Source organism: Uloborus diversus, unplaced genomic scaffold (genome assembly GCF_026930045.1).
Source record: "Uloborus diversus isolate 005 unplaced genomic scaffold, Udiv.v.3.1 scaffold_486, whole genome shotgun sequence".
NCBI lineage: Eukaryota > Metazoa > Arthropoda > Arachnida > Araneae > Uloboridae > Uloborus > Uloborus diversus.
In genome coordinates this window covers 107,002-123,027 of record NW_026558666.1, presented here as the reverse complement: position 1 = coordinate 123,027, position 16,026 = coordinate 107,002, and the positions used below count along the sequence as shown (strand labels likewise).

General features: G+C 33.1%; 1 protein-coding gene across 1 annotated transcript in view; it reads left to right on the top strand.

Annotated features, from left to right (window-relative positions):
* The window catches only part of LOC129233511 (histone PARylation factor 1-like), a 38,653-nt gene that overhangs the window by 12,468 nt on the left and 10,159 nt on the right, over positions 1 to 16,026 (top strand). Inside the window, 2 exon segments of the mRNA XM_054867528.1 lie at positions 4,431 to 4,599; positions 15,675 to 15,852. Coding sequence (XP_054723503.1) covers positions 4,431 to 4,599; positions 15,675 to 15,852 — 347 coding nt within the window.

Genomic DNA, 16,026 nt, shown 5'->3' with positions numbered 1-16,026 from the left:
GAAAAGATATGTTCTATAATTTACATATTACCTCCCCGCCTACTGGGGAGCAATGTTGTATTCCTTTCAAATGCAGTAGAACCAGGCGCGGATCCACGGGAGGGGAACTGGGGGAACGTTCCCCTTCCAAAACCCCAAGTATACATAAAAATTTTCAAAAGAGAGTACGGGAAAACAATTCCGTTTTCCAAAACTTGAACTTTAAGAAAGGCGCCAGAAAAAGTGAGGGAACGTTCTCCCCCCCCCCCCCCCCCCCCCAAAAAAAAACTCCATATATACCAAAAAATTTCACAACAGAGTGCAAAAAAATTCTTCTGTTTAATAAAACTTAAACTTGAGGAAAAGCTCCAGAAAATTCGATCAAACAATAGCAGAGGCGGATCCATGGAGGGGAACTGGGGGAACGTTCCCCTTCCTCTAAAATCTCATATGTACTTAAAATTTTTCACAACATAGTACAGCGAAATTCTCCTGTTATATAGAACTTGAGCTTGAAGAAAGGCGCAAGAAAAAGCGAGGAGAGAATTGCAAAAGCAGATTTAAAGAGGAGAACTGGGGGGGGGGAATGTTCCCTTCTTCCCTGCATAAGAAAAATAACGAGTGATCCTAAAACTGTACAGAAAACAGATTATTGGAAAAATGTTCCGTTTGTTAGAACTTTAGAAAATGCTCCAGGAAAAGCGATTAGACAAGAGCAAAAGTGGATGCAAGGAGGGAATTGGGGCAATGTTCTCCTCTCACCAAAAATCCCACGTGTTCCTAAAAATTTTTAAACAGAGTGCAGAAAAATTCTTCTGTTTTATAAAAATTGAACTTGAAAAAAGGAGCAGGGAGAAGAGAGGGGAGAATTGCAAAAGCGGGTTCAAAGAAATCAACTGGGGAACGTCCTTCTCCAAAACAAAATCCCAAGTGATCCTAAAACTTCAGAAAACAGAGTACAGGAAAATGTTTCCGTTTTTTAGAACTTGACAAAAGGCTCCAGGAAAAGCGATGTGACAATAGCGGAAGTGGATCCATGGTGGGGATCTGGGGAAATGTTCCCCTCCTCCCAAAAATCACAACTGTACCTAAAAATTTTTAGAACAGAGTGTAGGAAAATTCTTGTGTTTCATAAAAATTGAACTTGAAGAAAGGCGCAGGGAAAAGCAAGGAAAAAATTGCAAAAGCGGACTTAAAGAGGGGAACTGGGGAATGTCCTTCGACAAAACAAAATAATCTTAAGTAAACCTAAAACTGTGCGGAAAACAGAGTAAGAAAAAACACCTGTAGTTGACCACTTAAAGGATTAATTTTTGGCGTTAGTTAACATAGCTTAGAGGGAACTCATCGTAGGGGAAACTTTTAATAAGTTATAACTCGCCAACTAGTCACCTATTATAATGTAATTTGCTCCAGTTCTGAAAAACCGAAAATCCGGCACTGAAGGAATGTAAAGATAGTTATATTATAGAAAAATATAAAAATTAAATGCTTTCGTCACAGTTTATAAGCTATGCTAAGTTATAAGACTACGGGAAGTTAACTATATAAAAATTCGAGTTCGGGGACTGAGAGTAAATATTTTTCATCGTACTTATTTTTTAAGACTCATTGATATGGTACAATACAACTTTCCAGTCGTAGTTCAATTTATCCACTTTAGGGCCATTATAAGTCTCCCAAATTTCTGTACTTGCTTTTTGTATCTGTTTTCAAGTAACCTTTCAAAGTAAGCCTCTTTGAACACAAACCAGTTTAAACTGTATTTTGCATTTATTTGGTGAAGGGTTGATCATTGTAAAGCTTTTGCAATTCAGAGGCGTTATCAGAGGTGGAGGCGAGAGGGGGGGGGGCACAGGGCGACAGGACCCGTGTTCCCCCAGAAGGCCGTTCCCCTAGAATGTTTTTGTAAAATATTTCTTAATGTACCTTGGGAACAGTCGCCTTTTTTTAGTTAGTCTAAAAATAAGAAAGTCTTCATAATGCTATGCTGTCCGCTTCCTCCGCCAATACCTTTAAAGTGCTTCTTAAATCTTGTTTTCAGGACTTCAATTTTGAAAATTTTAAACGGGGAGAACTAACTACCTAACACCTCGCATTCTAATAACATCGAGAATCGTTTAACATTGCTTCTTTGGAGCTTCAATTTTGAAAAATTGCCAAACCCCTGATGTTACCAAATATGGTCTACAGTCATGTTTTTAAGATGTCAATAACGAAAAATTTCCGGACAAGGGTCCGAATGCTCCTGTAGAAAATCTGAACATTAAAAAATTACAATTTTGAAAAATTTAATGAGGAGAGCGTTTAAATCCTTTATCACCGATTATCGCTTAAAAACTTCGTTGTCTAGGACTTCAATTTCGAAATATTTTTTGGGGAAAGCCCCAGAACCGTACTGCTCAAAGCATTGTCAAAGTTAGTCTGTAACTCTGTTTTTGGAAATTCAATTTCGAAAAATTTAGCGGAGGGATTATCGATTTAAATATATTTTACAAAAAATCGATCGGAGGCAGCCCCAAAAAAATCCCATCTCTTATCTACCGTCAACAAATATCGCTTATAATCGCGTTTTTAAAACTTTAATTTCCGCAGACGGCCCCCGAACCTTTCTTTCTCGTAACATCACCAGAGACCGTCTAAAACTGCGTTCTTAAGACTAAAATTTCAACATTTTTTCCGGGGGACGGCCCCCGGAATCTCTGTCAGATAGTGAAAATTTTAAAAGTGCCCCCTCTAAAACTTTTTCTGGTTAAACCACTGCTGCAAATTTCATTTAAGCACTTAAAAATAGAAGAATGGACAAATTTTTAAAAATAATTATTTAAGAATTGTACTTTTAGAATTTGTAATGAATAAAATTTTTTAACATGAAGCATTAAGGAGCAGTAGATACGTTGTAAAAACTCAATATTTATGGTTATTTTTAATGTGTAATTTCATATACCCCCCCCCCCCCCCACAATCATATTTGATAGAAAAGTTCCCCTCCCCAAATCCATAGTCTGGATCCGCCCCTGAGTAGAACGCATCCACCCCTCACCCCCCCCCCCCTGGTCAAAAAAAAGACAAAGATCCCTTAAGACAATCCTTAAAAGTGCCACCATAACTGCCCCCCTCCCCTGCCATGGGCACTAGGGTTTCCAATCCCGAATCCTGCAGGATCCTGCATGATGTTTAGTTGAATTAATTCCGTGGGATTGAGAGCAATTGATGATTGAGGGAATTTTTCGATGCAAGTTAAATGGGATACAGTAATACACAAATCAAATATATAATAGTTTTTGTTCCGAATTTGCAGTTCTTGAGCAAAACCCAAATATGACTCCCATAGGAAAAGAAAAATCTGTTTTAGAAGGTGAGAAGTTTGTGGGATCTTTTGCTAAATATCCACAACTATTCAGTCTCATTAAAACCAACTGTAGTGGAGCCACAGCACACGTTTTCATCAATGGCATTATTTTTTGTGTAAAAATCATTTCCCATCTTATGAGAGTGATGCTTTGGATACATGAGGCTTTTTTACGGCACACTTTTGCGTACATAACGCAAAATGCTAACTGGAATGTGACTTTTGAAATGCTCTGCATTTGGTGCACGGAATTCGAGATAACTATTAGTTCAAGTAACAAAAGCATCGTTCCTAAAAAGCACTTTTTGTTTTTGTTTTATATTAAAATTTTAAGTTTTAGTAGACTGAAGTCAATCATGAGGGATCCTGAGATCCCGCGGAATTGGAAACCCTATTGGGCACTCTGCATAATCTTTTTTTCCAGTACTTTCTTTTTTGAAAGTTGCAGATACAATTAACTTTTTTGTTAGACAAATTCGAGCAACATTACCGAAGATAAATAAGTTTCTAATGCGTTCATTGTCTTTGATGCTGCAGCCTAAGTCAAATACTTGTCCCAAGTATGGCTTGACAGAAGAAAAGAAATCTTAGCTATGGCTGGTTTAGATCATTTTATTCAACAGGGCCTGATTAATGCACAATCCTGCAGGTCTATAGACCTGGGCACCAAAATGAGTTAATTTCTTTCCTTCTTACCTTTTTTTGAAACAACTACTTTGAAAAGGTTTGATTAGAGGGGCTCTAAAATTCACCTGCATCTAAGCTTTATTTTTACTCAATCAGGCCCTGCTTCTGATTGACTTAAAAGCCGAGTAGAACCGAAGTTGCATCCCTTTACAAAGAATTAGCGTAAAAATCCGGCTATAGCGCCTAAACATAAACTCTGTTATTTATTACTACATCTCCCTATTTCTTGTTTTTAATTTAACTAGTGTTGGTCAGAGTTTGTTATTTTCGAATTTAAGTTCAATATTGATCTTGTTGCAAGCCTCCAATTCTTTTTAATTTTTTTGTAATAAGAATTAAAATAATCTAGATTTATACTTTCATAACTAAACTTTCGGGTTAATCAAAACTGACAGGATATTTTATTTTATAGCAGAAGCAACCCCTTCAAAAAGTTGTAGAGCCAAAAAGCAATGGATTTTTAGGAGATTCTCTGAATAAGAAAAGTGGAGAAACTGTTGAAGATATCTTGAAACTCATGCCTCCTGATTTTTTTGATTTCTGGAATTTTTGCTCTACTATAAACAAAGCAAAACCTGAAGGTAACTTACTTAAGTTATGATGATTCAAACCTTTAGTACGGTGAATATATGCACTGTGACACAATGTTTTATAATGATCAAGGACCCAAAACGCACTAGCTATATACGCTATAGCGAAGTATCATTATACATAAAAGTGATCATCTTTACTAGAGATTCAACCTGGCTGTGAGCTGTAATTTGGTCGCTTCGGCCTGAAACAATTTAGTTGCAAATTTTTGTTTACAATTTGATATTGTCTTTTAAACTGAAAATTGTACCTTATGATAAATCATAATAGAAATGCATATTTGTTTTAAATTTGTATTGAACTCTTGGATTTGTATGTATTGAACCATTGTTGAATGAATTCCGAAAGAATTCATTCAACAATGAATAAAACATTTGTTAGCAATGTATATTTAGTTTATAATTTCATAAAAAAAAATTTAAGTTTTAAAATGAAGCTACATAAAAATGTACTGCATTACACATTCTTCAAGTGTTTCTAGCTTTGAAACTTATAACAATAGTGATGTTATTTATATATACAAGGGTGGATATGCGACTTAAGTAATTATTTGATAGTTATAGGTGCAATATTTCAGTTTTTTAAATATAAATTCATTAATCTGTCTACATATTTTAACTTATGACATTGTTAAATCCTTCCCTAAAAATCAATACTAAATAATAGACTAGTAGGAAAGAATGCATGATATTACTTTTAAAGTCTTACAAAAGTGAAACATTTTGTGTTTAGAATGTTTAGATATTTACATTATTTTAACATATAAATAAATACTAGGTACTTTATTATTGGTTAATTCTATGATTTAATATTTGATGATATCAGTTGGTTATTATGAACATTAAATTAATTGCAGAGCATGCCTTCAATTTTCCAAGTAATGTTTTATATTACTTATTCTAATGAAAAATTAGAAACATGCTTTTCTGGTACAGTCGGGCCCCGATTTAACGAACCTCTATTTAACGAATTTTACAATTTAGCTAACTTTTCTTTTTCTCCAACTAAGATGAAGGCAAAAACATCTATTTGACAAATAATAAGCCCTGAAGTAACAAATTATTTGAACCGCCAAAATTAATTTTTTATTGTTAATTTGAGTTTGGAAATATTGGATTGTTTTCGAAATGATATATCCATCTTGTCTGAAGCAGAAAAAGGCTTTTTTTGGAATGAGCAATTTTTGACAGGCAAGAGGTCAACCAATGAATACCGATTCTGCAGAAAGCGAAAATGAAACTCCCATTCAAACTGTTACCTTTTCTAATGCTTTACATGGCCTAGAAACTAAAATCATATCCCATGCAGCAGGCTGTAAATGTCACAGTATTATTTTTTTTCTCTCCATAGAGTTGAAAGAGAACTATTTTGATTCAATTATCAAGGAAATGGTCAATCACCTATTACTCAGTACTTTAAAATGCCAAATTAACTATTGTGTAATTTCTCTCGGAATACAAACTCTTATTTACATGGAACACTTGGCAGCGAAAAACATTTCAAAAAAAGGCTGAATTGAAAGTGTTGTGTTTTGAACATGTAATTACCGAACGTTAGCAGTTTTAAACTTTTTAAAACTGAAAACAAAGATTTTGATTTTAAAAAATATATTTAAGGAAAAAAGTTTGGGTTTTCAGGTTTTCCAAAGTCTGGGATTTCATACTGTAATGTCATTTCCCCTTATCCATTTCATATATTGAAATTTGATTGCATGATACAATCCTTCCAGATAACCAGCCAATGCTGCAAAAAATTCTTTGACAGCTGGCAAATCCATATCTTCTGTTCATACCCAGGGCTTTATTTGTGTGGAACTCTGCTCCTGTATTTATTTTCAGTTTTATTGGAATGTTCACATACAAGAGGTGATTCAGGCTATTTATGTATGAAAATAAAAAAAATACTGAAGATAAGAGGTCTTCTGCACTACTATTACAAATCAAAACCTGCTTGTAGCTTTTAGATTTTCCAAACTGTTTATTTCCCAAACTGTTGGAATATGACTCTTAAAAAATCTAGACAAAAGTGCCATGTTAATTTGACTCATCTGTGTAAGTAAACTCCTAGCTTTGTTTTATCTCAATCAGTCTTGTTTTGCACCTTCAGAAAATGGTGCAAGCGCTTACCAATACAGCTGTCCAATCTAAGGAATTGTATTTGCTTCTTCTCATGCATCAGAAGCGTATATAGCAATTTACTTTGGTATTAGCCCAAGCCAGATAATGTGCAAATTTTCCATATTTAGTTTGAAAATATTAAAACCCTGACTTAAGGGGGTGTTAAAACCCCTTAAACACCCTCTTGATTCCAATGAAACAAGTCTGTTCCAATCTAACTTGGCACTGGAGGGAAAGGTACGAGATTGTACGCTGTATGAGTAATTCTCGTAAATTTGGAGGTTTAAAATCAGGGTTTGTTGATTTAAATCAGCTTAATTCAAATCGTGATTAAAATCATGATTTCAATCAAATGATTTGTTTTAAAAAAATCATTGATTTAAATCAATTGATTTCAATCAAGTGATTTTTTTAACAAAATCATTGATTGAAATCAGTTGCATTTATTTTTATAAATTAACTAGAGGACCCGACATACGTTGTTCTGTTCAAACTTTGTAAATTGAAAAGTTAAAAAATTTCAATAAACTATCCGGTGTTTAAACCGTTTTATTAAAAAAATACGTAAAAAGAAAATGTTTTAAGCTGCTTGGTGTCAGAATGCGTATATTTATTACAACTTGATTTATCTAATGCCCACTGAGCAATTGTTGTATTAACTATTTTTTCTCCCGTACTTGATGGTTTGTTCCTTCAGCCATACTCAAAGGATAAAAAGCATAAACAGATATTGAGTGTAAAAAACTAGTTACCCATCTAGAATAAAGGGGAAATCCTGCTGCAACATCACCCATATGAAAAAGAATAAAACAATGGAAAGGATATCGTTTAAAAAGTAATAAAGGTAAAAAACAGTTCTCTGAATAAGCGAAAATCACTCATCCCAACCCCCCCCCCCTCCCGATGTAATATAAACATTCTTTTACTAAAATGACTAAACACTCTTTAAAAACAAAAAACATTTCTTTACTATTTGAAATATTTTGCCAAATAAACAAAAAATACAATACATTGATTAAATCATTTAGGAGACATAACCATCCAATGTTTTAATTAATTAATTAAAAAAACATTTCTGATTAAATCCATCGTGCTTCGAAACCATGCTTGCCACAACTTAATTACACACAAAAAATTTGATCAAAATTGGTCCAGCTGTTTAAAAGCCTTATGGTGACAAACGTCCGCACAGAAGATTTTTATATATTAAGATTTTGCATTTTTAGAATGTGTGGCTCTAAATTTAACAATGCTGCATTATACAATCTTAACTCCAACTGCCAAAACTACATAGATCTCTCTTTTTCTGTGTGTAACAGGTTCTCAAACTCTTTCAAGATTGCTTTTACTCCAAAAACAGTTGTTCAGAACAAAATAAAAATTTACATTTTTCTCATACACCATGACAAAATATGTTATAGTCAAGAAAAGTAATTGTTCAACATATTATTTTACACTAAAAATGTAAATATTGATGGAAACCTTATCTTTTATTAAAGCGTTTCAAACATCTTATACATATAAAATCTGAGTATCTATCTATCTATCTATCTATCTATGTCCAAGCTTCTTCTCCCGAACGACAGTGAACTGACCATCGAACCAGGTATCGATGGATTCGTAATCCTCCCGTCTTCATGTTTAGCTATTTAACATAATCCTCCGATAATAATTAGCGGAGATATCAATTAAAAACTATTAATTATGACTCTTAGATTTCAAAATCAAATCCCTATTTTTCGAAGGCTTTCCTCCATTTAAATTATTATTCAGTGCTTCATCTCAACTTTCCGCAACAATGCTTTTACTAAAATGTATAGCGGTGAAGAAAATCATTGAGATGAAAGATCGGTTGCCATTTTTTTTCTCGAATATAAAGAAATAAAATTAGGCTTTTGTTTTAAGGCTTTTCCTGTAATCAGGGTGTTTAAGTTGTTTACTTTTCGATTATTTTGCCGTAATCTGCAGCAAAATTTTGCTGTTTTTTTTTTTTTTTTTTTTTTTTTTTTTTTTTTTTTTTTTTTTTTTGTTCTGTTCAAGCCTGATTGTTAAATACGCGTCACATGACATAACTTTCATTTTCGAGGAGGACCGTGCACGTCGTAAAGTAAATGAGTGATTTACAAGTTCTTTGAGGGTTTGTACCTGGAAAACGGATTGATGTAATTCTTGTACGACCATGTAGATAGAATCCATCCAAATATTTATCCGAGTGGTATGTTGCATTAATAAACACCCGGGCAACGCCGGGTAGTAGACTATTTTATGTAAAAAGCGGATTGTTATTGTGCATAAATATTTCCGATATAGTCTATCAGATGTAATTCAGTTTAACGTGAGTAAAGATTATAGTTGATAATGCATATATTTTCCCCTTTTGTGCTGACTGAAAATGTACTCATAACTTGTATCATTGATAACGATTATTAACGTTGATGAGGTGTTTTGGCAAAAATATGTTTTACTGGTGTTTTGCAAACCTTGCTTTACGCGCATTTATTTATTCCTTAACGCATTAGAAACTAGTGTCAGTGTACTACAAAAGCATCAACTGGACTGCTCTTACATTTTTTAGGTAGCCCGTGCAACGCCGGGCACGCAGCTAGTATATGTATAAAAAGACACATTGGCAGCTTTTCCAAATGCCGAAATAATGGTTGTTACATTTGAATTTTTAAATCAGTGGGATTATGGAAAATAATCTATAAATATTATAGGTTCTTTTTTTTTCCAAAGATTTAACGAACTTAGGATGCATTTCTCAGCTGCAAAGAGCAAGTCGAGCACTTGTGAAAAATTAAAGAGAAGTTATTCAAAACAGAAGTAAAGGATGTGGGGGGTAACAATGGTAAGCTTTCCATGTCACAGGCTGGGTAAAAGTTCCACTTCTTAACAAACTAATAAAATTGCAGGCAAGGACTGAAAACTTTTTTCGCTAACGGCTTGTTGATGAACAGTGTTGATCTACAGTAGAAAACGAACATGCGCTTTGAAGAACATGCCTGTCGTCGCCTTTTCTTTTGAAATAGATTATATATATACTGGATTGTCAGTATTTTGGCATGTGGGCCCATGCTTTTTATCAGCGAACAAAGAAATCACCAGAGACAGAGTATGCGTCTGTCAGAGCATGTTCTCTTCTTTTAATTATTACTATTAATTAGTTTTTCTGCTAATTTTTTAATCATTCAAAAGTATTTGTTAATTACTTTGGTGACCAGTAGCTCTCTGCCATTGCTAAATGAGATCCCATTCACAGCCTTGCATTTGTCATAAAAAATACAATGAAATATATATTTGAAACAAATCTAATTTCTTTGAAAAATTAAAGAGTAGTTTTGTTCTTGATATTTTAAATTTCCCTCGCCAAATTCGGCAAGTCGCGCCACTGACTGGCGTGCGCCCTGTATAGAGTAACCTCGTTTCCTCGACAACGACTGCAATTCGGTTTGCCTAGCTTTCTCTCCAGTGCCAAGTTAGAGTGAAACGAAGTATAACAATGATTTCAGTGTTAAAAGCAAATTCTTCTTATTTGCCGAAATAGAAATAAAATGAAATGCCTCGCTAGAATCTGAAAATCGTTGCACAATCAGTACAACACTACTACATTGCTGCTTAAGAGCCATTCAAACTTACTGATTGTTTAACACAAGGAATATAAATACCTAAGGGATTGATTGCTTTGATTCTAGGCTGCAACCCTGACCTAGTCACACAAATGGTTGTTATCCTTACAATCAAATGCTTCTAAGTTATAGTGACCTGATTTTTCTTTTTGGGGAGGGGGGGACTTGAAAGCTAATAAGATTGTAACTCTATCCCTTCTTCGATCCTTAAATGGCCATTAAAAAAAATACAGAAATACAAATACTTGTTATAAACTTTTGCTGTACCATTTATCAAAGACTTAAATACAGCTGTTTCTTTGAAAAGTCCATGGAATTTCATGTTGTTTTACAAACTATGCAAATGACAGGACGAGGAGTCGGTTGCCTTTCTCACTTTTAGTCACCTTTGGAAATTTTGGTTACATTTCCTCACCTTTTGTAATTTTTGTCGCCCTACTCGCTCTTCTTTAAATGTGCTTCAGGAAAAATTTTTTAATAATTAAATTCTTGAAAAGTATCTGACTGATAGCTTTAACATTGAAAATAATTTAAAAAATAGCATTAAATGTGCCCTACCCTCGCACCTTGTTGTTTAAGAAAAATAGCTATGCTACCAGAAAATCAGGGAATTCTCAGGGAAGTTTTATTTTCTGGAAAACGTCAGGAAATTTCTGCTAATATCAGAGAATTTTTTTTATCGCTTGCAATTGAAGAGCAGTCCCAAATAAGTCTTTCTATCCCCCTTTACCTTCAAGGCGTTTTCCGTAGGTAACGCCTAAACGCCATTTTGTTTCTTTCTTACTGCAGAGCATTTGACTAAGTTCAGCTGCGTAGTTTGTTTCTGCGCACATTGGCAACATAATTGAAATTGGAACAGAAGCAAGAAGAGGAGCAAAAAGGTAAGGATTGTGAATAAGAAATGAAGAAAATGGAAAGAATTAAATCATCTATTGAAAGTGAAACTTGCTCTGAATGAAAAAAAAAGTATAATCTTTAAACCAAAGCATCAAGAAAAGAGCTGATAGCTGAAGCTTTCAGAAACTAAAAAAAGCTCTGGAAAAAAATAACCTTAAAGCAGCAAAAGTAGCTCAAGAGAGAGTTCAAAGTATCCAAGCTGAAGAAAAAATGAAAGAAAAAGAAGTAGAAATAATTCAGAAGACAAAACAGAAATAAGAGAAGGAAATAATACCAATGCAACAATTTTCAGCCCTCGCCTCGTGATTTGAACGAAAAACTCCTGCTTTTAAAGACATCTTCTGTTTTGCAGTTGATTTTTACCAGTCAAGTCTGAATATATAAGCTTCAAGCACCTACAATGAAATCCCCCCCCCCCCCCCAAAAAAAAGAAGAAAACTGTTTCTGCATCCTGTAAAAATTTCAAATATTTTTTTATAATTGAAAGTTATTCTTACTTGTACTACTTTGGATAAACTATTTTTTTAATTGCGTTAGTCATGTCACTGAACATTTTCAGAGCTTGCCAAAGAAAAAAAAAACATGAATATTTTCTGGCATTTGAAATGATATTTTCAGTTTCATACTTCATTGTTTTATTTTTGCATTGTTAGTACTATCAGGCCCGACTCTTGGGGTAGGCGACCTAGGCGACAGATTTTAGGGGCGGCAAATTTTGATGTTGAAACATTTTTTTTTTCAGTATGAATATGTGTTTTAGGGCTATAAGATTCACTCTTCAATGATAAAAATAAAAATAATTTAGTGTGTATACCAGTGCTTGCACATGCAAAGCATAGTTTGGAATTTAACTAGAAATTCAATTTAATTTTAGAGGCAGCAAATTGCATGATTCAAAAGACTTTTGAAAATATTAATAGCCGTTTGAGTGACATAAGTTGCGCTACTTTAATGTTAAAAAAGATAACTTAAAGTGTGTATCAGTGCTTGGATATGCAAAACCCAGCTTGAAATTTAACTAGAAACTCACTTTAATTTTAACTCTTTACTATTACTTCTATTATATTAAAATATTATTATTTTATATTATTATTATTATTCAATGAGGGGGGGCACTTGTCAATATTGCCTAAGGCAGCAGAACATTCTAGAGCTGCCCTGAGTACTATTATCATTTTGTTACAGTCAAAGTTTCTGATTTTTCAAATTTGTTTTCTGCAGGAATGAGATTTTTCTGGCCTTTTCTATTGGCTTTTAAAGCCTTTCCTCCTCCTTCTTTCTTTTTTTTTTTTTCCTCTTTCAAGCCTTTTTTTTCTCAAAAATTGGAAGAGAATAGGATTTTTTTTAATTTTCGGTCCCCGATGTCCTATTCTTTCTATTTTTCCCCCTGGAATCTTCATTCTGCCGAAAACGTATGTTTTGGAATCATGCCAGCGACGTCAAACACGTCCTGCATCAAAAGTTGCATGCCGCCTCGTTTGAGATTTTAATCTTTTTGCATCCTGCAACTAATTCAATTATTTTAAATGTTGGGTGGGTTTTTACTATATTTAACCTTATATCTGCTTATTTTATTCATCATTTTCAATAATATTTTTATTTCTTTTATTTATTTTAGAAAAAATGCAAAAGTCAATCCAAAAATGTGGCTTAGCATCCACAGTCTCGAATTTTAATTAAACTTGGCATGGTTACTTTTTTTGTGCATTTAAGAAAGTGTTAAAAATATTTATCGTGAATCTCAAATGGTTAAGGCTTTACAGCCTGTTAAAAGTTTTGGGATTTCATGATTAAATGGGGCAGCTGCAAGTTGTTCCTTTGATTCCGAAATTGGATTAGGAAGTTTTTAAAAACAAATTTCGGGTTCCGATGCAAGGAAAAAGATAACCAATCGTTTATATACATATATATTTATTTATTTTCAATTCTTACTATGAAAAGTATGTTCTACCACAAAGGGAAATATTTGATTTTTCTCTTTGTTGTAAATTTTTACTTTACAAACTGACCTAATTTTTAAATTTATGTTCCCACTCATTTAACACTATAAACTCAAATGTTTTTAATGAAAAAAAAAGTATTTTTCTCTAAAAAATATGAAAAGTTGACACTATTGTGTGATGCAGCCAAGATTGACCTCTGGCTACCACAACCCTTTGTTGAGGACTCGGGAGTTAGAAATTGTTGCCTGTTTCTCAAAATTTAGATTTATTTAGGAATAAACACTTTTGCAAGAAATGGTACAATGCAGCAAATTGTATAAAATTATTACTTATATTTAATTAAATATGTATTATAAGACGAACAACGTTAGAAGAAGCACAAATTTGCAACTAACGTTGTTTGTCTTACATTACTGTTCAGCACAAAGGTATTTATTTATCTTAAACTAGCAAAAATACCCGGCGTTGCCCGGGTCAGTAATAGTTATGAGAAACAATCGTTACTTGCCCTTGTTTTCTGTTTTAAGCGAAAGAACTCAAAACAAACCTTTTTGACGGGATTAAAAATCGAGCTTCTTCCTAACTCATAAAACTAAAATAGTAATAAGTATAAAAACAAACGAAAGCATGACATTTAAGCGTATACAAATTTGAAAATTTTCCGAAAAATGAAGTTAAACTTTACATGTTTAAAAAGATTTATCTGCTGGTACTTTTTTTTTACATCTAAAACCTTCTCTGTATGGCTATTGATGTACGAACTGTTTTAAAAAATGCAGCTGTCCATATTCCCCTTACACTTGCTTTAGTTTTTTTGGGAAATTTCAATTATTGTAGGCACTTATTGCGGTTTAAAATGTTACCAAATTTGCGAGAATCATTTTGGGACACCTTCGATAATACTCCCTCCTCTTACTAATTTTTATTATAGAAATGTTGTCACCAGATGCTGTGATACTTTTGGTCAAAATAAAATGGCACTAAACGGTTTCATCCGAAATGTTTCCAAAATAAGTAGTAAAATTTGGCGATTGTTTGAAATCGTGCAAAAAGAAAAATTAATAGAAGTTTTTGTGCGGTGTATGGATTTGCCTAATTTAGTTGTTGAATTATTTTTTACACAGTAATTTTTTTTTTTTTTTAAGTATCTTTGATTGGCGATATTTTGTTTATATGGTGAAAGCTGAGAAACAACATTACGTAGTCTTTGGGCTCAAAAACAGCGACGGTGGAAAAAACTGCCAAATGCATCAGCTACTGAAATCTTTCTGAAAAAATTCTGGCGATATTTCTGCTGGTTGATTGGATATAGTGAGCAAGTGTCCAATCAGCATAAATAATAATAATAATCCATTAATTACATAAGTTCGTTTAAAAGTAAAATGATCAGCCAAATCCATTTATTTTTAGCCAATCTTGTGGAAAAACGTTGCTTTAAGATTTGACTTGAGAAAAGCCTCAAAAAGTCAGACGAAATGCAAAAATATTCTACAGTGCAACAATTCGTGGGAGTTGAAATGACACACTAAATAATAACTTGGGTTGATGAAAGCCTTCGAACAGGGAACAAAAAAAGCTCATAACTTGTTTTTTATACAACTTAGAAACTTCGAACAGATGCTATCTTCAGCCGAAAAATTGGCGCTTTCGATGGACATATAATGTTAATATGTGCACGTTTTTTTCCACCCCCATATTGGGACATTTATGCGAAAATTGGGACTAAAATTGGAATAAAAAGGGAACTATCAATCGGATTTTTTTCGAACTGGTCTATAAACCTTCCCAGTACCAAACTGAACAAACGGTGAAAGTTTCAGCCAAATCTGCCGGGTAGTTTCTGAGATCTTAGGGAACAAATTTACCAAACTCCATTTTTATATATATAGATACATATTGCCTTCAAAACTGGTAAATTAGACATTTTTGGTGAATTTTTGAATATTATGGCTTCCACATTCTATTTTGATGCAGTTTTGGATATCATCCCTTTTACAAAATTTTGTTGGATTTCCTCCTTTTTGCTCTCTGACCACTCTCATCCCTGTTTCTGAATTGTTCTCTATCGTCAATACCATTGAATGAGCATTTATGCTTTATATTTACAAAGAAAAAAGAAAGAATGCTAATAATTTTTCAACAAGCTAAATCTTGCCTCAATAAAAAGTAAATGAATCAATGAATTTATTTCAAAAAACAATGTTAAAAATATGATTGAATAACATAAAATATATGTTCAATAAATACATCAACTTGCTCTTTACTTCACAATTTCAATCTTTATTATGTTGATTTTAAAAAATTATTTCAATGTTACATAAATTTTTTTTGAAAATGTCTTGAAAATTTTTATTTTGGTATTTCTAGCCCTATAATATTCATGTTCAAAATTTTGAAGAAGTCTTTTTAAAAGTTTTAACGTGATAACTAACCTTAACTTAAGGTATGATGCATATAGTTATTCAAAGCCTTTTCTTTTTAGATGCATTTGCAGAAATTGGTTTTCACCTAGTTGGAGTCTATGATTTGCTGGCAAAGAAAGTTCCGAAGACGAAAACGGTGTATCTGCACTGCCATTGGCGATATTACTATGATCCCCCTGAATTTCAAACTATTATCAAACTAGATGGGGATGACCTATTTCATATTGGATATTTCAGGTAATTCATTAGCTGTGCTAACAATTAATATTGTATGATTGTTTAGCAAGCAGCACATAGATTCAAAAATTATAGCATTGTCTAATGCATGGAATCTCAACCTGAATGTATGCTCACCTTTAGGTGGTGTAAAAAACTTTCAATGGAGACGTAAATGTTTTTTAAAAAAATTGA